The sequence below is a fragment of the Amphibalanus amphitrite genome, unplaced genomic scaffold (assembly GCF_019059575.1).
Source record: "Amphibalanus amphitrite isolate SeventyFive unplaced genomic scaffold, NRLGWU_Aamphi_draft 000545F_arrow, whole genome shotgun sequence".
In the NCBI taxonomy this organism is placed as follows: domain Eukaryota; kingdom Metazoa; phylum Arthropoda; class Thecostraca; order Balanomorpha; family Balanidae; genus Amphibalanus; species Amphibalanus amphitrite.
Window position 1 is genome coordinate 2963 of NW_024882039.1, and position 22932 is coordinate 25894.

The 22932-nt window shown below is 46.6% G+C and overlaps 1 protein-coding gene across 1 annotated transcript; it reads right to left on the reverse strand.

Moving 5' to 3' along the window:
* Nucleotides 1-711: 711 nt before the first annotated feature.
* Nucleotides 712-4424, reverse strand: LOC122393630. Its single transcript, XM_043389844.1, has 2 exons — nt 2271-4424; nt 712-1640 (listed from the first exon to the last, which is right to left on the reverse strand). Exons 1-2 carry the CDS (start codon nt 3941-3943, stop codon nt 962-964), a joined length of 2352 nt encoding a protein of 783 aa, XP_043245779.1. The 5' UTR covers nt 3944-4424; the 3' UTR covers nt 712-961.
* Nucleotides 4425-22932: the final 18508 nt, after the last annotated feature.

A 22932-nucleotide genomic window follows, 5' to 3' on the forward strand; every position in this document is an offset into this window, starting at 1 on the left:
GGGCGCCTATCGGAGATTGGGGCGGCATTAATTTCACTGAGGCGCCTATCGGCGTTGACGGGTGGTATTTATTAGGGTGTGTCGTCAATCCAAAAATGATCTGCCGTTAGAATTATTTGGTGCCCTGATATGTTGCTAAATCATCTAGGACGATAATTCCCCTCAAAACTCCGTACTTGATGGCCTCTTCTGAAAAGTTTGTGTCTCCGTTCAGTCTCATTTGTATTAGTGGCGCCATCTGCAGAACAACATACGGCATATTGCGGAACTACTCCTTCTCATAAGTGGCGCTAGGTGGCGCTGAGTGCAAAACCTGTCCGACCGCTCCACGAACGCCGTTTTATGTCGTTTACTTGCCATTTCCGTGCTTATCAATATAATACTAATTAAATAGAACGATAGCAAACATCATGAGAGCCTGGCTCATCTGAATGCAGTACATGGTATCTCACAATGCCACGTATATCGATAGCTAACAAATGAAGCAACATTCACTACACTTCGAATCATCAATGCGAGATACGAGACAGGACCGAACTTTTTTTTCGTGAAAATCCTCGTATTAATCAACCACATGTAACATAAAATACATCAATCACTGCACCCGACGCAAACCGAAAGCCGAAACCATACACCAGACACCCACGTCCCACGTATGGGGTCTCATTCACGACATAATTCACGTATGAAGAAAACATCCTTTTACAGAATCGCAGAAACACGAAAATCTTCCGAGCATTCACGTAACGGTATGGCACTGCACTCTTAAAACCGGCCGAGCGGGGCGGGCGGGGGGGGGGGTGGGGCGGCGGCAGCAGCGACAACCACATCACAGCGAGCGGCAGGGGCAGGCCCCGGCGGGTCGCAGCGGGCCAAGGCAGCGGCGACGGCAACTTCGAAGACACGGCGACAGGACCGAACTGGCAGTCACACGAACGGGTGACAGTGATCACTGAGCAGTTCAGCATATCTGGAAGTCTTTCTTCGAAGCGAAGACCGGATGGCAGCGGCGGTGCTTCAGGCGTGCAGTGATGTAGCCGTGACGCGCCTCTTCCCCACGCACCGCCAGGCACGCTTCGGTTACGGTCCGAACTGCCCGCTCCACCGCCTGCGTGTGGACCGGGTAGTTCGGCAACTGCAGCGGAGAGTGCTCGATGGCTTGCAGCTGCTCGTCTGTGAGGTGGCGCAGCAGCGGCGGCTGCGTCACACTCTCCGGCGGGCTCCAGCTGATCACCTCTGTGTAAGCGGAGGCGCTGAAGTTCAGCTCCGGCAGCCGGAATGGCCGAACGTCCTCCGTCTCGCGCTGTCTGGCTGCCTGTATGTGGCGCACGGCCTCCTGTCGGACGCCAGCGTCACCGTCAGCCACCATCGCGAGCAGCACCTGCTCAGGATGCGCCCAGTACCCGTTGCGCTGCAGGACGGGTCGCACCACCTCCTGGATCATCTCCGGCAGCTCTCGGAGAAGCTCCACAGAACGGTGGAAGTTCTTTGCACCGTCTGTGCAGTCGGGGTGTCGCCTGATGCAGAACCACACCGGCACGTAGTGAGTCACCAGAAACTGCACGAGGAGCCGCAGGCTGTCAGACGGTGACTCTGTGCTCACGTACAGGCGCAGCACCCGCGCGCCGAGTGTCAGCCATCTGAAACGGACGCCACAATTTTGATCAGAAGAAAATTCAAGCACGCACACAAATCACAAACCAACGATAAAGTGCCGTACAAACACGGCTAAAATAAACCGTTTTCTGCACTGAACAGCGAACATTCGTTAGCTATAGGTAGAGGCGCTACTCCACTCGTATCACATGTGTTCTGTTGCAGTAACACAGTTTTATCAAAACTTAGGTAATTAATTTGATAATGGTATAGTCATTACTTATGTCTGTAAGACAAGTGAATGAAAGTTGACAACTTTCATGTTTCCAATGGTAACATAAACATGTATTTTGAAACCTGTATTGTTTTAGAGTAACAAAGAACACAAGCGAGGTTTCGATCTAAGTTATTAGGTAATAGGTATCTACTTTGAATGAAACGAACTAATAACTGATTATTATAATATTTGCATGCATAACTTATTCATTAAACAATATTCAAACTTGATAATGACGTAAGTTAAATGCTCGTTTGTCATTCTTTGCATGCTTCTGAAATAAACAATACCTGCATATGATTGTACGTGCGATCAATTGTTAATCTATTTTACTTGCGTAACTATGCATGTGTCACGAAATAACGGACATGCCTCATATTGCGCCCCGAGTACTGACCTGGCGTGGTTGAGTGGCCCGATCCTCTGTCGCGCCACGGAGTCCGACATGTCGCCAGTCTGCACCGCCAGAGCCAGTCGGTACAGCAGCTGCTGGTCGTGACTGAGGGTGGCGACCAGCTCGGCTGTCATCTCCGGCACGTGTCCGGGCACGGGCTGGAACGGCGCCACCTCCCTCCTCCACACGTCCTCGGCGCAGCTGGTGCCGATGGCGCCGTTGAAGGTTCGAGGTCCGCTGGTAGTGCCGTCCAGCGTCTTGAATACGTGCCGCAGGTTCAATTCATTGCCGTGCAGCATGCACACAAACCAGTGCACGGGCTTATTTGTCGCCAGCTCGAAAAGTCGGCACACACCACCGCTGGTCCCGATATTCACCGCCGTACCATCGCATCCCAGTGCTTTCACATGTTCACCGAACGCCACAGCGATGGTGTAGAGCTCGTTCACCATGTGAATGGCGCTCCCAGACTGAGGGGTGAAGTGTGTCAGGTACAGATTCCCCGGCTCAGACAGGACGACGACATGTTCTTGTATGTCTGTCGCCGCCGAACAGTCGGTACATGTTTTGTCCTTGCGCCCGTCAAAGTACAAGCTCTCTACTCCTCCGGACACAGCTGCGTCGATGTTTTGTCGGGCCGATTCATTCCTCATCATGTTTCTCGCGCGCCATATTTTCTTGGCGTCGACGACGTTCGACATGTCGTTTTCATTGATGCGCCCGATATCGACTTGAAACGCGTTTATGATAGCAGCAGCGGCCCGGTTAGAAACGCCGTACCGGTCCGCTGCGAGCGCCGTCTCCCTCAGATCATCTGCGTTCTTGGCACTCGGAAGTGCAGTCGGAGCTGTAAACTCTTCGTCATCCGCAGACGAGTCGCTGCCGGCGTCGCCGCCGCCGCTGTCACTGCTGTCAGTGTCGCCGAGGCGGAGCTGCTCGGCGGGCACAGCGCCGACGGTGCTGCCACTGCCAACGCCGCTCGGCCCAGGAGAAGGCTCCGTAGCGCCACCATGCTGCTGGTTGCGGTGTCGCGATAACTGACGCTGCAGACGCGCCTGCCTCGCCTCACTCGTGGCCCGATCGTATGATCCCAGCGTCAGTCGGCGCTTGTGTCGCTGGTCCTTGAGGAATGGCCACTCCTCACTTGGAACTTTTGCATCTCGCGGACAGCAGCACGCCGCACGGGAGGCACATTTGCACATGGCGATGTCGAATAGCTTCAAGAAGTGGCTATTGTCAGCGTCCGCCCTTTGAGATTTTTTCGTCCTGTTCGCGTTTTTATATGCAGCATACTCCTTTCGCACGAGCTCTTTGACATATTTAATTCCATGGACAGGGATGCCCTCTTGCGACCACATTTCACTGACACTAACAGCGACATGATTGAAAACTGAAGGAGCTGGCGTTTTCCGGGTGGTCGAGAACCCGTTGCTGTCTTGATCGAGAAATTTTACATAGTTAATCACATCACCCTTTGTCGGCAGCACGGTTGTAGGCAATGGACCTGCCTTACCCAGGATGAAATGATGCGTAGTAGCACGTGTTTTAGGCATCAGTTCAATCGACTTTGCTATCATTAGATACCCACCCCAGTAAGCCCTATCTCCCCACCACCGTCCGTCTCGGTATGAATTTGACCCGATGCAGAATTGTTTTGATTCAAAGCAGAATAGCATAAATCAATAACAAAAAAAAAATATATATATCAGCCGGTATCCTCGGGTTCCAAAACGTAATAAATCGTACATGTATATGACAACACATTCAGCATATTTCCATAGTTAGTTAATTTTGCAGATTTGAATATTACAGAATGAAAATAACATTGCTTGCAATAAAAAAACTGATCATAACAAAAACGACGCTCAAATGCCCTTGATATTGCATGCCGACAATCGAAGACTTCGAAACGATCAGTGGCGCCACCTTTAGTTTCGTAGCCATATCTTTAGTTCTTAAGTCGTCCGTGTGTTGTATCACAGATGGCGCTGGGGCATCTGACATCGGTGCAAACTTTCCTCCAGAGGCCAACATCTGCGCAGTTTTGAAACAAATGTTAGTGAAAAATTGTTTTGTGATGAATCAGCGCAACAAATTCCGGACACGGCATTAAGATCAGCGAAAATCACCCCCTCCACGACACACCCTAGCTATTTATTCATCCGGGGCGCTTATCGGTGGTATAGGCCGGCATTCGCTTCACTGAGGTGCCTATCGTTGTTTTAACCCTCGCCCATGTAGGGGGGGGGGGTTGGTGCAACCCCCCCCTGAGGTTTTTCTTAGCTACACGCCGAACCGTTTCAGATAGCTTGCTCAAATTTTCAGTGCCCTTTAGGGCATCCTTTGCGCAACTTTTGGTATTTTTTTGTCAAGGTCATGTCAGGTCACGGAGTTATGACGTCATAAAGGGAACAACCTCCGGCCAGATTTACGCTAAATTGGAGATTGCTTCACATTGGTATAAATGCCGATTGACCTGACACACTGATGGATTGTTTTAGAATCACAACTGGCTGATTTGACATTGGCACAATGTCCGTTGACATTTTGAAGGTTACTAAAGGTCAAGGTAAGGTCAGTGACCTCGGTTGACCTGTAATGACTTCTTGCACTTGTATGCCTTTTCGGGGTATTTTGATGCCCTGAATTCGAATTTGCTATCCATTTCAGGCATCGTCGATTGTTCCTTGTAGTTCATTTTGGGTCAGGGTCAGGTCAGTGACGTCACACGCCTGACGTGACCCAATGCACAAATGACCTTGCAGACTTCCGATGCTCCCAACGCATCATTTTTAGAGTTATGACATCGAAATACACACCAAAAGATAGAGAATTGATCAAGGATCACGATAGTGTAGGTTTCAAGTCAATATCTCTTACCGTTTTGCCGCAATCGGCGCGGAAATCTGAAAAAGTTAGATTTTTCCGAAAATTTGACCTGTGACCGGTCATAAGTAGGTCAAATGTTGACCTAGGACCAAAAAATATACCACCAATCGCGAGATCTTGTTGAGAGCAATCCGTTGGTCTTTTCCGCTAAGCTCTACGACGCTCCGTTTTCAAACGCCAGGGGGGGGGGGGTCGCACCAACCCCCCCCCTGCATGGGCGAAGGTGGCAAAACACCGTTTACGGGCGAGGGTTAAGGCGGCAGTAAATCCACTGGTGTCTGGGGCGTCTACCGGCGTCGAAAGGCGACATTCATAATTCATTTCACTGGGAGGCATATTGGTGTTGATGTGTAACATTCATTCTCCTGGGGCGCCCGGCAATGGTAAGGGGCGCCCAGCGGGAAGGGGCGCTTCAATATCGTTTGCACCCCTATCCTAGAATACCTTCCGCCGCCACTGATCAAAATGAATGTTGAAATAAAAAGATATGCGATTTCCAGTTAAAAATAAATAGTGACACGGTGAATAATGCGTATCCAGTCGATCTACACATAAAACAAATCATGCAAAAGCCCAGCAAAAACCAACTAACCAATGAACCACGCATTTTTGGAAACATGCGTCAGAAGCGTCACCAACAGCTGATTGCAAGGAATGTTACAGCGACTAAATTATTGCAGCCGTAGTTAGTGCGAACTTGTTGCGAAAACACCGTTGTATAATGCATATTAATGTGCCATTCTGATATTATTTTACAAAACAGCTTAGGTTTTACAATTCAGAGGTTAATCACCGGTTAGGAAATAAAGAGACAGTAAATACTAAATAAAATGTAATAATTTTATAGTTGGTCTTGGTAGGTCCTCTCTCGGCAATCGGCATACAAATAAATGATAAGGACGTAAAAAGACAAAAGAAATAAATTCGACCAGCTACGTGGTTTTGTAACATGTGTAATTGTATAACTGCTATTTTGAGGTATTCAAAAACCAAGACAGAAAGTTGATTGTAAAATTATTATTGCGTCATGAATGACAGCTTTCCTTCGCCTCAGAGACCAAAATTGACGCAGTCAAATGCCAATCCTTGTCATTATGTCGAAAGTGCGCCAGTACTGTATTGCGTTATGTTTGGGCCGCATGCCAGTCAATATTTTGATTTTTTGTAAGGGTAATTGCAGGTAATTGGTGTGTTATTTTCGTAATATAGGGTGGGACAGAACATAGAGTAGGATAGGTAATCAATGAATTTGCATCAAATTTTGTTTAGCTCTTTTTTATGCCGACCAGACGCAAATAAAGTAACATGTGGCATTTGCTCTGATTTTCAACATCAACATCTCATTTTAGTCTGGGTTCTTCCATAATGTATATCTAATGCACACTGCACATAGACTTCAGTTCAGCTTCCTATAAGTTTGCTTTCAGGTTCTTTTATGTTTTATGGAATGCTTTCATCAGCATTTATTTATGCTTTGTAGTTTGTTGTTTGTACCCTGGTTTGGTCATTGCTAGACTGTGGATGCTATTGCTGGTTGTTTTCAGTTTTGCATTTGAAATGTGCTTCCTTGATATATTTTTATATTTGGTTCTGTTTTAAAAGTTGTTTTAAAGAATATTGTATTGTTAACCTGAGCAAATGCACTGGGCATTGTGTTTTGCATCTAAAAAAAAAATTATAGGTTCTAAAGTCTGACCGCCAAATACCCGCCACATGACAAGTTTTGCTTCTCGAACCCGCCAAAAACCCTGCGGGTTTTGAAAACCCGCAGGAAGCGGGTTTGCGGGTTCAAAAAGGGCATCTCTAGACTGTACCTTCTATAGATGGCCTTGGCTAAGACCTATGAGGCTGACCTCGCGTCCCCCACATGCCTCCAGCCGGAGCTTGCGTACTGGGTCGTCCGCTGGGCGGAAGTTGAGGAAATCAAGAAGCCCAGTTTGGGCTCGTACCGTACCGTACCCGAACGCTTTTATCGGACGCTCCAAGGCCACCTATAGCAGGTACAGGCTGAAGTATGAGCGCATATACTGAAATCGGACGAAACCTAGCACCAATCATTAATGGTGACGTCTATCATCAAAAGAGAGTATCGCTAATCGCACAGATTTGTGTTCCAGTTAGACAACTTTCTCTAACGTGTCACAGTTCCACCTGCCACACAGTATCGCATAGGTGTCGATTGGTATACTTTGGGTGCCCGGGCACCCCTTTAACCTTCGCCCCAGTGGGGGGGGGGGGCATATGTTACCACCCTGTCGCGTTTTTTGCGTTTAAATAAAAAACCGCGGCGCGTAGCGCCGCGCCGCTTGGGATAGCTTTTGGTACATCAATTTTGGACAATGTGTGAAATTTTTGACCCCAGGTCATGTCAGGTCAGGTCACCAGGTCAAGTTAACTGACCAAGCCTAAAAAAAAGTTTGCAATTATGTCCAGCCAGCAGTGTTTGTCGGAAAGGTTTTAAACTTGGTGGATTGGATGATGTTATGGGCGCCTACAATTTGTATATCTCGGATTTTTTATATCCGTGACCTAAGGTCAGGTCAGTGGCGTGACCTTTCCATTACAAGTCAATGGAGAAAAATGAAAATGTCTCTAGATCCGTGTGTACGCATAGGAACAGTCCAAATATTTGAGAATCACAATGATTTGGACCACCCGTGATGATCAAGGTGTCATTTTTGCTGATAGCCTCTAGAAAGGTCATCCGAGGTCATTTGAGGCTACAAACAGTTTTTTGCCAATAACTCGTGATTGGAAAGAGATAGAACGCTGGGGATGGTCTCATTGCGTTTGTCTTGCCGAGACGCATCGACTGATATGCAACATGACCTTTTCCGGTCAGGTCATGACCTTGACCTGAGGTCAAATTTTCAAGTTGACCTTTCAAGGTCAAATTATAGTTCATTCGACGCGTCTCGGCGAGAGGAACACGATTCTGGCAATAGAAATGTCGTGGCTTTTTGTAGTCGAAAGTTATTGTCAAAAAACACTTTTCGTAAAAGCAGCTATTTTTGGAGTTTTTGCCCTCTGGAGGCTAAACCGTTGACCTGAGGTCAATTTTGATAATGACCTTATCAAAAGAAAAGTTCAAAAGCTATCGATTGCTGTTCCATGCGTTTTTCTAGCTACCATAGTTCCTGAGATAACCGCATGTTTTCTGAAAAATATAATGACCATTGGCAAATTTTGACCTTTGATGACCTCTGGTGACCCCAATATTGCTCTAAGATGAAAAATGACCGAAATATTTTCAAACGTACGCACTGAGAGCTATCGACTGGTTTTTACCGCGTCTTTCTATCCCTCTTAGTTTTTGAGTTAGAGGTGGGTGGTAACATATGCCCCCCCCTCACTAGGGCGAAGTTGGCTGAGACCGCCACTGGGGCGCGGGTTAAGGGACTATCCAACCTTTAACAAGGGGTTTGAGTTGAGATAGCCAAGTTTGCGGCGAGGTTCAGAAACCACTATCTATCTAGGTTGCAACCCCCGCGGCCTCTGTGTTGAAGAAATTCGTTCCCTTCATTTGAAAATGGGCCTTGTGCAAGGCCCTATCTTCAACATGGGGCGACCGTTAGTGTGACGTCACCTCGTTTAGTCATTCTGATTTAAATGGGATTGTTCGTTGAAAAATCGCTTAAAACTTGGTCTGAACTTTGTGTGGTGCCTACAGAGTAAAAAGAATCAGCTTTATGGCAGTAATGTGGCCTGGGGAAGGAGGTAATTTTGGGCTGTGACGTCACATATTTGAAAGTTTGCGTTTGGAATATGGGAAGCCTAAGATGTTTAATGAAAAATAAATGCCAGAACCGTGTTCCTGGTCATCCAATCTATAAAGTCGGCCACAATTTAACTGGTTTTAACAACATTTTAGAAGGTGGGAAAGTCCCTTTAAAAGGACTCCTTGCCAAAGCACTTAGAGATATACAAGAGCATTTATTGTTTGTTTTTGGGAAGAAGAAAATCAATAAAACTTATGAACAAGAAGTGATCATGCATTGTATTATGAGCCCAAATCAAACAGGATTCTCTCATCACCATACTAAATGCACACTGCACACTGCACAGCCCTTAGCTGTTTGTGCACAGTGGAACCCGCTTAACCCTCGCCGGACTTATTGGTTTTCTACATACGCGCCGGCCGGGGGCCGGGGTGGGGGGGGGGGGGGGCGGGGGGTACGACCCCATCTCGCCGTTTCGCCCCTAATGGAGCTAGAACGTTGCGGAAAAGACGAGCATGTGTGTCGTTACGAGATGCAGCGTTTTGCACCCGATTTTAAGGTCTCAGGCCAACCGGTGACCTCTGATGTCAGGTCAAGTGGCCCAAGGTACGGGTTCGGTTTTGGCGAATAACTTAGCAAAAAATGATTGCAGGGCCGCGATTTTGACAGCATCGTATTCGCCCTGCTCAGGCGCGTCGAATGGTATTCTTTTTTATTTGGGTGAGGCCAACTTTGGGTGTTGACCTCGGGTCACGGTGAGGTCAGAGATCCCAAGGGCACGAACTTGGTCGAAGGAGATCATGTCACATATTATTCGATATGGCAGGTCTTCCCGAGTCTATTGGTGGCTTTCCCGACTCGCTAGCTCAATTTGATCAGAAGTTATTGTCGAAAAACTTATGACACTAGTGACGTCATCAATGACGTCACGCAAGCTCTTGGTGCAAAAATGAAGCATCGAACCTTGTAAAGAGTGCATGAAATAATCACGGTTGCGTGTGCTACAGCTAGTCTGATATCGTTCTGGGCTCCAAATTAGCTGTTTATAAGTTTCCCCATTGGCTTATAATGGTGACTTCATATGACCGGCCTGACCTCATGTGACCTTGAATAAAAAAGCGAGATATACACGTTGTGAGACTTCTGGAGGATACTAGGTCCTGCAAGTTTCATCCCCCTGTGAAATCTGCTCTGACACTGAGGGCGTTGCGAACTTGCGGTATTTGAGGACCGTGCAGAGGTTCACTTATGACGTCAAAGGTCAGTGACCTGACCTGACCTGAAAAAGCTGGTGGTATTGCAAGATCCGGCTTGAATCAGAGGTCAGGTTAATCACTACTCGGTACGTTCCGAGCATTTGAGAAAGCAACCATCAAGATGTAATTGAATGATACCGTTTAGGACGACATTTTCCCGCTTATCGCCATATTTCAGCGTTTTATGTATGTACCATCGCCAAAGTGGATGCGGGTATCGATAGAAGAAAGACCAGGCAGTCTTGTGGTACACTAGGTTTTTACGTATCTCGACTAATAAGTTCATAAATCGACTTTAAGTTTTGCCCTCGAAATCGGTTTCTCCCATAGGTTTAGCACTAGTGAAGGGAAAATAAAAAACCTTCACGCTATGCTTACGTCACCAGAGCTGAAGCTGCCAATACCATTGACCGGGGGCCGAGCTGGATAACCCATCGACCAAACACGGTTAGATATTTAATCTCGGACACAGTCAACGTCAATGTTGGTTCAGGTTACACACCCCTCACGGAACGCCGACCGCCTGACCTCCGCTCGACGCCGGGGAACCCTGCTCCGAGAAAATTCTTAACTACCAGGTTAAAGTGAACAATTGTCTCCGGCTCGGACCTGATCACATCTGTCAATCCTGTCATTATTTGAGACGAGACACTAAAGTACTGTCACGAGACGGCCGGGCTGCAGGACGGCCGTGCGTGACCCATCAACCGCAAAGATAGTTGAAATCCATAGCATTAGGTCGTTCAATAAGTAATGGACGATAGCCTGTGACTTCGACATTTTTGACGCTAGCGCGATGCCAAAAAAAAACATCGAAATCTTCAAGAGATTTTCTACAAAATGCACATCTTCGTTTTGTGCCAAAATCACGCGCTTGTCACTATCTCGCTGAACTTTTTAAAGCATTTCGAATTACTGTTTTGAATATACGGAAAACAGTCGGGATAATGGATTCCACACTGAAACAGCGCGCCGTCATTGAGTTCCCGGTTAAACTCTGAGAAGTTTCTTCAACAAAAATCCATAACAGCTTCGTGGTGATGATGATGATATTTATTGAACAGAAAGTACTGGAACAAAAGAGTAAATCGGAGATTGGTGCAGAAGCTCAAGGCTCAATTCGGGGCACCTCTCTCCGTGCACACTCATTCACAAACATACAAGCTTACGTGCAGACTCGTACCTATGCTTTACACTTTACACATACATACAAACACACACTCTTAATCACTTGTACTGGCACGCGCACACGTAACAATTCTTGGCGTATCAGGTAATTGTTGTGTACTATTATTAGCGTCACGTGCATACATGCCTCACACACGCGCGCTCACACACACACACACATCGCATTTTCAAACAGTTACACTACACTCCATCATACGCATCATACATTCACACACAATCAGTCATTAATGTCTCGCGTTCATTGCAATCAGCTACCGCCGCACGAGGGACACCCGCCCACAGCGCCCCGGAACAGCCGCCGGGAGCCGCCGCCCCACGCGCCCGAGAGGAGTTTTGGTGATCAAAATCTGTGGGAATTAATTATGTATTTATGGAAACAGCTTGCCACCTCTCGTCCGCTGCCCGGGTTGAGTAACTCGCCATGAAGTAGCATCTTAAGTTGTTTGGATGTTGGCAAAGTTCGAAAGTCAAGATTGAGAATTGTGGATAGTTCCTCGAAAAGCGTTTGTCGAATATTATTGTATGTAGTGCAATGAAGGATGTAGTGTTCCGCAGTTTCAAGTGAATGGCCGCATGGACAAGAGGGTGAATCTGAAAGGAGTAATTTATGGAGGTGTTCGTTGAGTTTAGATGCTCCGACGCGTAGTCTGGTGTGCAGGAGATTGCCGCGCTTGGAGCCGAAGGTAAAGTACTCTGGCGGTCGTGGAGGGCCAAAATGTTCGTGAATTTGTCGTTTGAAGGAAAAGAGGTTTGGATGGTGGACAGATGGGGGAAGGTCGTTCCAGAGCCGGGTTGTGCTTGGTATGAATGACTTCCTGAAGAGAGTAGTTCTATTAAAGGATTGTGTGAGAGTGCTGGAATTTCGTAAATTTCTACCTGTCTGGTATGCTCGTGTGTCAGGAATAATTGAAAGAACATATGGTGGTATTTGAGGATCAGCTGTTTTTAGGTGATGGTAAAGTAGAAGTCTGTGAACTTTGCGCCTGTTTTCCATGGAAGTCCAGCCCAGTTCCTCCCTCAGTCTGTTCGTCGGTGTTCTTGTCATTGTTCCTGTAATAAGTCGGGCTGCGCGATTTTGAAGTCGTTCAAGTCTGTTAGCGTCGTTCCTAGTTATCAGTCCGTCATATACTATGTCGCAATAGTCGAAAAAGGGCCGTATGTAGGTTATGTATATTTGGAGGAGAATGTTTCTTGGTACGTGTTTTGCGATAGGATAGAGGGAACCCAGAGCTTTGGTTACTTTCTTTATTATCCCATTTATGTGTGTTTTAAATTTGAGATCAGAAGACAGGGAGATGCCAAGATGTTTGTGGTGCTCGCGGACGGGGATGGTTTGACCGTCAAAAACTAGTTTGGGAATGCTTGGGGCGTTTTTGAGTGAGAATGTTTGTTGTATCGTTTTTGATGCATTAAAGGTGATCATCCAATCATGGCCGTACTGCTGAATGTTGTCTAGGTCGCGCTGTAACGAGGTTTGTGTCAAGGCGAAAGTGTCATTGTTGTGTGAAGCGTAAAGTGAAGTGTCGTCTGCAAAAAAGAGTGTGTCATTAGAAGTCTTGGTCGAGAGTCCGTCTAGGTAAATAAGGGCTAGTAGAGGGCCGAGCACGGACCCTTGGGGGCATCCCGCATTTGTGGTTTGAAGTGAGGAAAACGAATTTTGTATTAATACACGGTGTGTTCTGTCCGTCAAATAAGATTGCAACCATGTCAAGAGAGTCCCTGTCTGTCCAAAGTCTGTTTTACACTTGTGAAGAAGTCCTTCGTGCCAAATTTTGTCGAAGTATTTGGAAATGTCTAAGTAGATTGCTGTGAAGTCGTCGCCTGCGTAAAGTGTTTGGTATAAGTTGTGCGTCAGATAAACGAGCTGGAGTTGAGTACTGTGGCCCGGTCTGTACCCGCTTTGTTTGTCTGTGAAAAGGTGATGTTCGCTAATATGCTTGTAGATACCGTTAAAGACAATTTTTTCAAGAATTTTTGACATGGTGTTCAAGAGAGATATTGGACGATAATTTGATGGAATGGATGGTGACCCTTTATTCTTAAATATTGGCTTGATTATTGCTGTTTTCCAAGAGTTTGGGAAAATACCGTCCCTGTGAGACTTATTAAAGAGTTTTGTTAACGGCTCAGAAATTAGAACGGTGGCAAGCCTAAGTATTTTTGTTGGAATTTTATCCGGTCCAGTCGACTTGTTGGGATCGAGGGAGTTAAGGATGCGGATCACTTCCTGTTCAGACACTTGAATGCTGTCTAGTGTGGGTACAGGCCGGGCTTCGTTTGGGAGTGTTTGTCTTGTGGAAGTGACTAGTCTCGTTTGGGAAGCAAAGTGGTCGTTAATCGTGTTGTGTATTTAAGAAACCATGGCTATTTCCTCTGTCAGGAGATGGGTTATGAGGCTTCGTAACGGAGATCACAGCACCAGCGACAAGCACAAGTCTGGAAGGCCTTAACCCGGCGGCCGCTGGGCCTCCGCGCCACCCGCCGGCCGCTGGGGGGGGGGGGGGGCATATAGTTGCCCCCCCTTTACTTCTGTGACGATATCGTCGCAACGCGAAGAGATAGAGAAACGAAACTTTGCACACATCTTCCTGAATACCTAGCCGAGGTTGTGTCCAAATTTGGTGTCAATCCCATTTGAAATGACGTCACAGTGACGTCATAAGTGAAATTATAGATTTGCGACTTTCATATTCCTCACGATACATCAGATATATGGGACCGAATATAAAGGGTGGATTATTGGTCAGAAACTAGATGGAAGTGTAGTTAGATGTTTTAGGATGACAGCAGGTGCTGTCTAGTTCATTTACAGTTGAGTTTCATGCTCAGCGTCATCAGAAACGGTCCATATCGGAAAACGACAAAACTTTATGACGTCACTGTGACGTCATCTTAGGTACTACAACCACCAAACTTTCCTCAAACATTGCCTAGGTATTCATTTGAAGCTATGCCAAGTTTCACGTTCGTAGCTCATCAGGTTTCGGATATTTCACAAAACGTAAAGGGGGGGCAACTTTATGCCCCCCCCCCCCAGCGGCTCGTGGGTTAAAGGAAGGGTGCCACCTTTTGGACACAACGCAGTTTTTACAAGATTAGCCTCACATGAACCTAAAAACCGGCTTCACTTACCTATGCTCGAGACGGTCAGCATTGAATCCGCACGTGAAGTTATCATTTGCGAGTTTTGCTGCCAGCATTCGGGCAGGCAAAAATCTTCAGCACTATTTCCTCGTCGTGTTAAGGGTATTTTATAAAACATGAAATCAGCAAAGGTATGTATAAAAGTTATACTTTTGAAGCATGTTTTATCATTTTGAAAGGGTATATTTTTTCTTTATGGTATACACTTAAGTTTTAAAATTTTAATTGGGAAGTTTTTCTAGTAAGTTGCATGAAGGGTGAAGGGTTCCATAGATCTCTTAAGCATTGTAAAGGAAAAACCTTTACTCGGCTTATTTGATGTTCTTTAACTGTTGGCAAATATGGCCAACAGTTACCTACTTGGTTACCTACAACTTAGTTCAAATCATGTTATCTTCTTCCTTTTTATTTGTTCATCTTTTTGTCTCAGTTGCGCCATCAATGCAAATGGCAGAATGATATGTTGCCATGACAACAGGATATGCCAGCCGTCCTAGCTGCCACATCAAACGACCTTGAGTTGTAGTGGTGATATAAACAACGATCTTTTTTTTGGCCAATGTATTAAATGCAATGTTTTGGTTTTTTGTATATTGTGGACGCGCTAACCACGTCTAAAAATTCAAATAAGTAAAATAGATTCATAGAACAAAAATTTCGGAAGGTGGCACCCTTCCTTTAACCCGCGCACCGCCGGGGGTCTGCGCTAGTGATGTCAATTTCAGAAAACGTATGTCCAAAGTCCGTCCAATGTCCAATGCTTACGTCGACTGTCCGTCCAAAAATGTCCAAGCCAGCCATTTGTCCAAAGATGTCCGACACCTACGCAATAGTTTACACTCAACACTGTTTTTTAATTTGCTTTTCATGTTCCGTTACCAGCTCAAAAGTTTCATTATATTGAAAGCTGGGCTTTCTAATAGCCAATCAATGTTAAACACGATTACTTTTTAAAAATGTTGAGGTGTAGCGAGCAATTGTCCAAAGTTGTCCAAAGCCTGCTGCCATTGTCCAACCGAATTCCGAATTGGACATTGGACAAAATCGGAATTCCGAAGATTCAAGTTCCGATTGACACCACTAGTCTGCGCCAACTTCGTACCGGAGCACAATGGGACCGGAGCGAAAATTAGCGCGACATCGGTACTTTTTCGTGTTTCGTGTCCGCTTTTCACATGAAAGGGATGATAGAATCATACAAATGGTAGTCGGTGTACTCTCTAAGCAATTTCTGAGAAATTTAATTAATCAATCATTAGTAATTTATTTGATTAATTGGTTAACTAATAAGTTGACCTGCGCTGACCTCGACTCGGTTCAGTCACGTGATAAGATGGCAACACCTGTCAGGTCAGGTCATGGCGACACCGGAAATTCCGATAAGCAAATAATGTAGCCACCAAAACCATGATGGGAATCTGATGGCCACAGGCTACATAACAATAGACTATAACAAATTAAGTACGGGTCAGAAAATTGTATCAGACACTCCGAAAGCAGGTACGGATATGTCCGGACAAAACTTAAATATAGTTGGTACTTGACAACCTTGCACAACTCTCTGTTACTCACAGCTTCCGGCCGGCTCGCGGTAACCGCGCACGGCCAGCGCCGGCGACCTGAAGTAAAAAAAGAAAATGCCCCTCATTTTCGCTATGGCAGGCTGAGGCAGCTGAAATACATTTTCTGAAAGACAATTGACTGGTTAACACCATAAAGATCGGGACCTAGCGGGAAGAGCGGGACCTAGCGGGACTTTTTATAATTTATAACGGCATTCCAGAATATTTATAACAGCAAAATTAACTCACAATTTGAAAAGCATCTAAGATAACTTAACATTTGAAGCGTATTTATGTATTCCGCCGAAAGTTTTTCTTTCCATCGTGAAGCCGATGGTCTAAAATATCAGGCTAGACCCCGAAAATTTTGATAAAGCCGTCTAATATATATTTTTTCTTGCCTACATTACCTGGTACTTTTCTCCGTACGAAAACGGGTATACGATGCTTGTCACGGAACTTTGTGTTTGGGCTGATGTGGCGTCGACGCTGTACACCATGAACGAAAAATATTTGCAGATTCGTGGTCCATGGACATTTCTGAACTATATGACACAGTTTAACTAACTTTGGGAAAGGTCGGCAAATCCACCAATGCAGATCTGGTTAAATGTAACAGCAGCATTTGTCCTGATTAAGTCTTTTCCAATGGATTCTAGTTTTCTTATCGCCTTCTTTTCTTGGATCGATACTCTACTGAAGATAGAATTCATGATACACATTCCAAGTTACACATTTTTTTTTCGGACCGGTTTCGATATACTCCCTATATCATCCTCAGCGAGACTATGTTGCGCAAGATACAATTATAAGTTAGGACATTGCAACATGACAAAGGCGTTAACCCTCGCCCGCACATGGGGGGGGGGGGGTGGTTGCCACCCCCAGGTAGTCTTTCTGCTCTGCACTCAACATTTTTAGAGCTAGAAGGCTGATTTTTCGTATAGCTGCTCGTCAAACCTTTCTTGATGTCTACTGAAAATTTCACGTTTGTGATTTTTGGTTTCGGAGATATGATCTTGTTTTTCAGGTCATGTCATGACCCAAATGGCCAATTCTCAACATCTTGCGTTTGCCATGGGCCTTGTGAGCTTTTGACACCCTGATTTCGGCCTTTTTTGCCAGTCTTACCTCCCACCTATCATGGAACATGTTGTTCGACGATGTACAAGGGTCAAGGTCAGGGTCAAGGTCAACCTAGGTCATCTAAGATAATTGCGTTTTAGGCAAGCTGAATTTACTTTTTGTGAAGTTTTTTGACTGTAATTTTGGTAAAAGCTTCTCAGATCATGATTTCATGTAATATGGACCAAAAAACAAGCGGTGCACACATCGGTATACACACAGACACACACAGAAATACAAACACATATAATTGACCTTGACCAACTTGACCTGAAATGACCTCAGCAACTCAATTCTGGTCGGGTAGTGTGACAAAGAGGTTCTAGCTGGCTTGGCACCAGAAAACAGCATCGTCATCGGTATTTGATAAGCAGCACACTTGATATCCAACGGTGATATTTATGTTGACCTCGAAAGGTCAAGGTCAAAGGTTGACCTCAGGTCACGTGATCTCGAGGTCATCATGTATATCATTCGATACGCCTTGACGAGCTGAATACAATGAGACCAGCCGCGCGGCAAAATCTTGCTCCTGTACGGAGTTATTAGCAAAAAACCTTTGGTGACCTTTGATGACTTCACATAACCTTACAGCTGTCCAACAGCAAAACAGACCTCAAAGTAGTTAAGGTTGATCGTATATTAAGTCATGTATGGTTTATGGGGCCATTCCGACCCGTTTTAGTGGTAAAAACAGGGAGTTGAACTGACCTGACCTTAGGTCATCGATACCGAAATTCCGAGATGAACAAATTGTAGCTTCTAATGACTTTATAACATCCTGCGACTTTCAAAGGCCTCCGACATCTACTGTAGCTCTGGCACGGTGACAAAGTTGCAAAAAAGTGACTTGAGGTTGGGTCATTCAAAGTGACCTGGTGACCTGACCTTAAAGGTTAGGAGGTTCAAACTTGCACACCATGTGTAAAATTGATGAGAGAATAGTCGTACTAAATTTCGCGGCACGTAGCGCGGCGGTTTTTCCGCTATCTACGAAAAACCTCAGGGGGGGGGCGGATATCCGCCCCCCCCCCCCGACGGTGCGCGGGTTAAAGTGCCTTAACTCCTGAAGCAGTTGAAAACTGATGATTGAACAGAACCGTCGAACCCGGGTACGGGATTTGGCTCTGAAAGTTGGTTGCCCAACTCGGACCACTGTAAGCATCATCAACCAACTGAGCTACCGGAGTCTGGGCAAGGAGGGTCCCTAAAATGCTGACGCAGGAGCACAAAGACGCCCGCCGTGCATACAGGGACGCTGGAGAAGCGTTCTTCAGAGGAACGGTAACCGGGGACGAATCATGGCTCCACCATTACCAGCCAGAGACCAGGCGCCAGTCCGTGGAATACACACACCCGGGATTACCGGCACCAAAGAAGACGAAAAGTTCCACCTCTGCTGGGAAGATTATGGCAACCATATTCTGGGGTAGCGATGGTGTCATCCTGGTGGACTTCCTTGAACCTGGGTGGAATATGAACACCCATCGCTACATCACAGTCTTGAGGAGACTGAGAAGAGCGATCCTGAAATAGAGTCCCGGCTTGGTTGTCAACATCACCACACACCATGACTACGCCCGACCGCACGTCTCACGCCACGCGCGAGGAGACTGCGAGACGGGGCTGGAATACCATGCCCCAGCCGGCAGCCACCCTACAGTCCGGACCTGGCTCTTTCAGATTCTCTGGTTCCTGAAGGATGGCGTCCATGGTGAACACTACGAGACCCACGCTAGTCATGTTCGCTGTCAAAAACTGTGTGAAAGAGACGGAAACGATGGCCGGAACGATGGGAAAAGTGTATGCAGGCGGGCGGCGACTGGTTTGTCAAACGGAAGTACAAGAAAGGCAAGCATTCCAAAAACACTTCTTGCTTTGCTCGACCGTTCACGACAAGACTATTCCGTTAAAATTGGGAAGGGACTTCATTTTTGCGCAACTCATTAACACTGTCTGATGAAGTCAAACACTGTCTGTCTACGATGAAGGATAGCTATAACTGCGTGTACCTACGTATGACGGCTGTCAAAAACGGCCGACTGTAATTTATTGCTTTGATTTTCAGTGGTCGAAAACTTCGAACAAGCCCGGCAGCGCCACAAAAACGACCCAGACCACTATATGACGCCGTTTTTGTATACAAAAACAGCATAGTGGAGGCGAAACACCTGCTCCAACCGTACGTGGAACACCCAGAGGAGTTTGCGACGCTGCAGCCGAGTGTCCAAAGGATGATCGCCGTAGACGTTCGCCAGTAAGTGTGACTTTTACTGCTGATTCCAGACGGGGCTGAAAGGGGAGGGGACAACGATGGTCGGGTGTCAAGTTCCTTCCATGCACTGCCATAGTCGCCGTGTTAAAAAGGGTGAGGGGACACGGGACCATGGCTCAATGCCACTCTTTGACACCCCCTGAGTCAGCACTCTAGTTAAACTAGCATTAAAAGGCATGCAAGGGTATTGATAATAGCGCACTGTTCTAGTACCAAATTATATAAGTAGACTTGATATCTTTAAGCGCATTGTATATATAGAAAAAAATATAGAAAAAGCTAAACACTAAGGCCACAGAAGTTACAATTGAACCACTGGACAGTGATATAAAGACGATGCAGATGCGTTCGACTTGACCCAACAGGACATATGTAGAAGTTATCTTGAGGCATTGTCCGAACGACTACTGCGTCAGTTTCGGTGCCAAATACTTTAAGCAGCCTTTTGGTGTCGCCATGGGTTCTAGAATGCAAAGATCGCTATCAATACCAACGGCAGGGACCTTGAATGAAACTGAGAATAAAGTCCGCGTTTTCTTGTGAATGACAATTGTTGAAATCTTTACCACGAAAATAAGTGTAATAAGTGTGTCGGGACATTTGATAATTCCAAGACCGCAATTCACACCCTGTATGTGTGTGCGTGCATTCAGCATGCTGCTTACAGCAAATGGGTTTGTACTACGCAATATGATTGGTCAACGCGTAATAATGCTTCCGCGTCAAACAATATTTTATATAGAATATAGTTTTGTCCTTCGTAAAAAATTATTTTCTTTCTGATCATTTTGAGCAAAAAATCATGAATCCATTGAAAAAAAAACTTATTTCGGGAAAGTGAACTATTCCCTTAAACTGCTTCTTGCCGGTTCTCAGCGGTACCTCGGAGCAGATACGGGCGCGCTTCGGCGAAAAACAGCAACTCTCCCTAAAGCTTTGTGGGCTCCTTCCAACTTCCAGCGCAGCTGAAGCCCCTGGCTGAAGCCATGGGTAGAGGTGGAGCCAGTCGTCCTGCGATGCAAGCAGTTCTTGGGGAACGCAAAAGTGGTCTAGGGCGTCAAGGCGGAGCACAACATCTGGCTGCCAATGTGGAAGGATGCCAAGGAAGTGCGACCCGGCTGTGCAATGACCGCCCTGGAAAAGTGTCCCCAGCACTCAGCAGCTCCTCCAGACATCAGCGTGCTGCTAGATCCTGGCCGCACTCCCCGTCTCCACCGGCCGCGGAGCCGGAGCGCTTCTTAACCCTCGCCGGACCTATTGGTTTTCTACATACGCGCCGGCCGAGGGGGGGGGGCGGGTACGACCCCCCCCCTCGCCGTTTCGCCCCTGGTGGAGCTAGCGCGTCGCGGAAAAAACGAGCGTGTGCGCCGTTACGAGACGCAGAGATTGGTACCCGATTTTAAGGTCCTAGGTCAACCGGTGACCTCTGAGGTCAGGTCAAGTGCCCCAAGGTACGGTTCAGTTTTTGGTGAATAACTTCGCAAAAAACGGCCGCAGAGCGCCGATTTTGGCAGCATCGTGTTCGTCTCGCTCAGGCGCGTCGAATGATATACTTTTTGTCCGGGTCAGGTCAACTTGGGGTGTTGACCTCAGGTCAAGGTCAGGTCAGCACCCCCAGGTCACGAAGTTGGTCGAAAGGGGTCATGTCGCATATCATTCGATTCGGCAGGTCTTCCTGAGTCCATTGGTGGCTTTCCCGACTCGCTAGCTCAATTTGATCAAGAGTTATTGACGAAAAACTAATATGACCTTGATGACGTCATAAATGACGTCACGCAAGGTCAACATTGCAAAAGTGACGCATCTAACCTTGCAAGGAGTGCATAAAATCACGATTCTGTGTGCTTGAGATAGTTGGAGATCGTTCCCGGCGCCAGAATAGCAGTTTGAATTTTTCCCCATTGACTTATAATGGTGAGGTCACGAAAATGACCTGACCTCATATGACCTTTAGGAAAAATCCGAGATATGCAAGTTGTGGGACTCATAATGGATACTAGATCCTGCAAGTTTCATTTCCCTGTGACATCTCCTCTGGCAGTGAGGGCGTTGCGAAGTTGCGACATCTGAAGACCGTGCAGAGGTTCACTTATGACGTCATAGGTCAGTGACCTGACCTGACCCAAAAATGCGGTTGGTGTCAAAAGATGCGGCTTGGATCAAAGGTCAGGTATGCCAAGTTTCAGCTCTCTATCGCCAGTGTGTTCGGAGCTATCGCGAAAAAACCCTATGGGGGGGGCGGCACCCGCCCCCCCCCTCGGCCGGCGAGGGTTAAGCCGGGTGAACCTGACGGCCTTATACGGCCTTGCTGACGGCCACCGCGATTCGCGCCTCACTGTCCGAGGAACGTCTGGAGGCACCAGGCAGGGCCCAGACCTGACGATGGAGACCGCACTGCAGATTTCCAAAAAGGCGCGTAAGAAAACAATCGTGCTGTAGGTAGGTCACGACACTGGACACGCAGACTCGACCATAGTAGGTGACACCGGTGCCCGTCACCGTCACCAGCGCCGTGTCCGCCGTCCTGGTCTCCGGCTGCTGCTCTTATTGCTGCTGCTGTCGTTCGTAGTTTATCCTGTTTGCCTCCGCCGCAGTATTGAGTCGATATCAATGCATGCACATGCATTTTCATGGTTCACTGTAGTGATGTCAATTACAGAAAATCAGGATACCGATACCAAATCAAATACTAACCAAAAACCAAAACCATGGGAGGCATGGGAGAATACCTACCAAAACCGAACCAACTTGGGAACACGAGAATATATTACAAACAAAGTAACCAGCACAGGCATGCACCTCGGCTCAAATAGGCATACAGATATGCACAGATAACTACAGCTAAGGCTGAGCTAGACACGATAAATCAGGACACTGAGTAACACCGCGCATGAGGTATGGAGCAAGGTCTGGGTCCGCCAGAGGGTCGCGGCTCAGATCGACACCTTATAGGACAAAACTTGCCCTCATTTCCTCATATATCTTTCTATACATTATAAGGCGAGTAGAGATTGAGCTGATGGATTTTGAGGGACGGGTGATGATGGTATGGCTTAGTGTCCGGCAAAAGGATGGGATGCTGATGGTCTGTCGTAGTCGTGGGCAAGGCCCTAAATGCAAGGTTGCACAGACTTATTTCTACTAAACCTACCAGAATATAGTTTCACGGTTGGGTATTTAATTAATTATTCAATCAAAATTTCTTTATTACATATTATCTCGTTATCATTTATAAGCAATTTTATGAATCAACTTTCAATTTGCTTGCCTTTTACTAGCAAAATAACTTTTCTAGTATTGGGTCAACATAGTGGCGTAGCAGTAGGAACCACATCTGGCAAAACCCCAATACCTACATACAGCAGAAAAGCAGCCACCAGACGTCGCTACAGTCGCAGCACAGATGTCGCGCGCGTCGCCAATCGCCAAACTACCGATTTCCATAAGGATGCATATGTACGGATTTGTAACGGAAAGTCGCCCTTAAGGATTACGCTTACATCATTT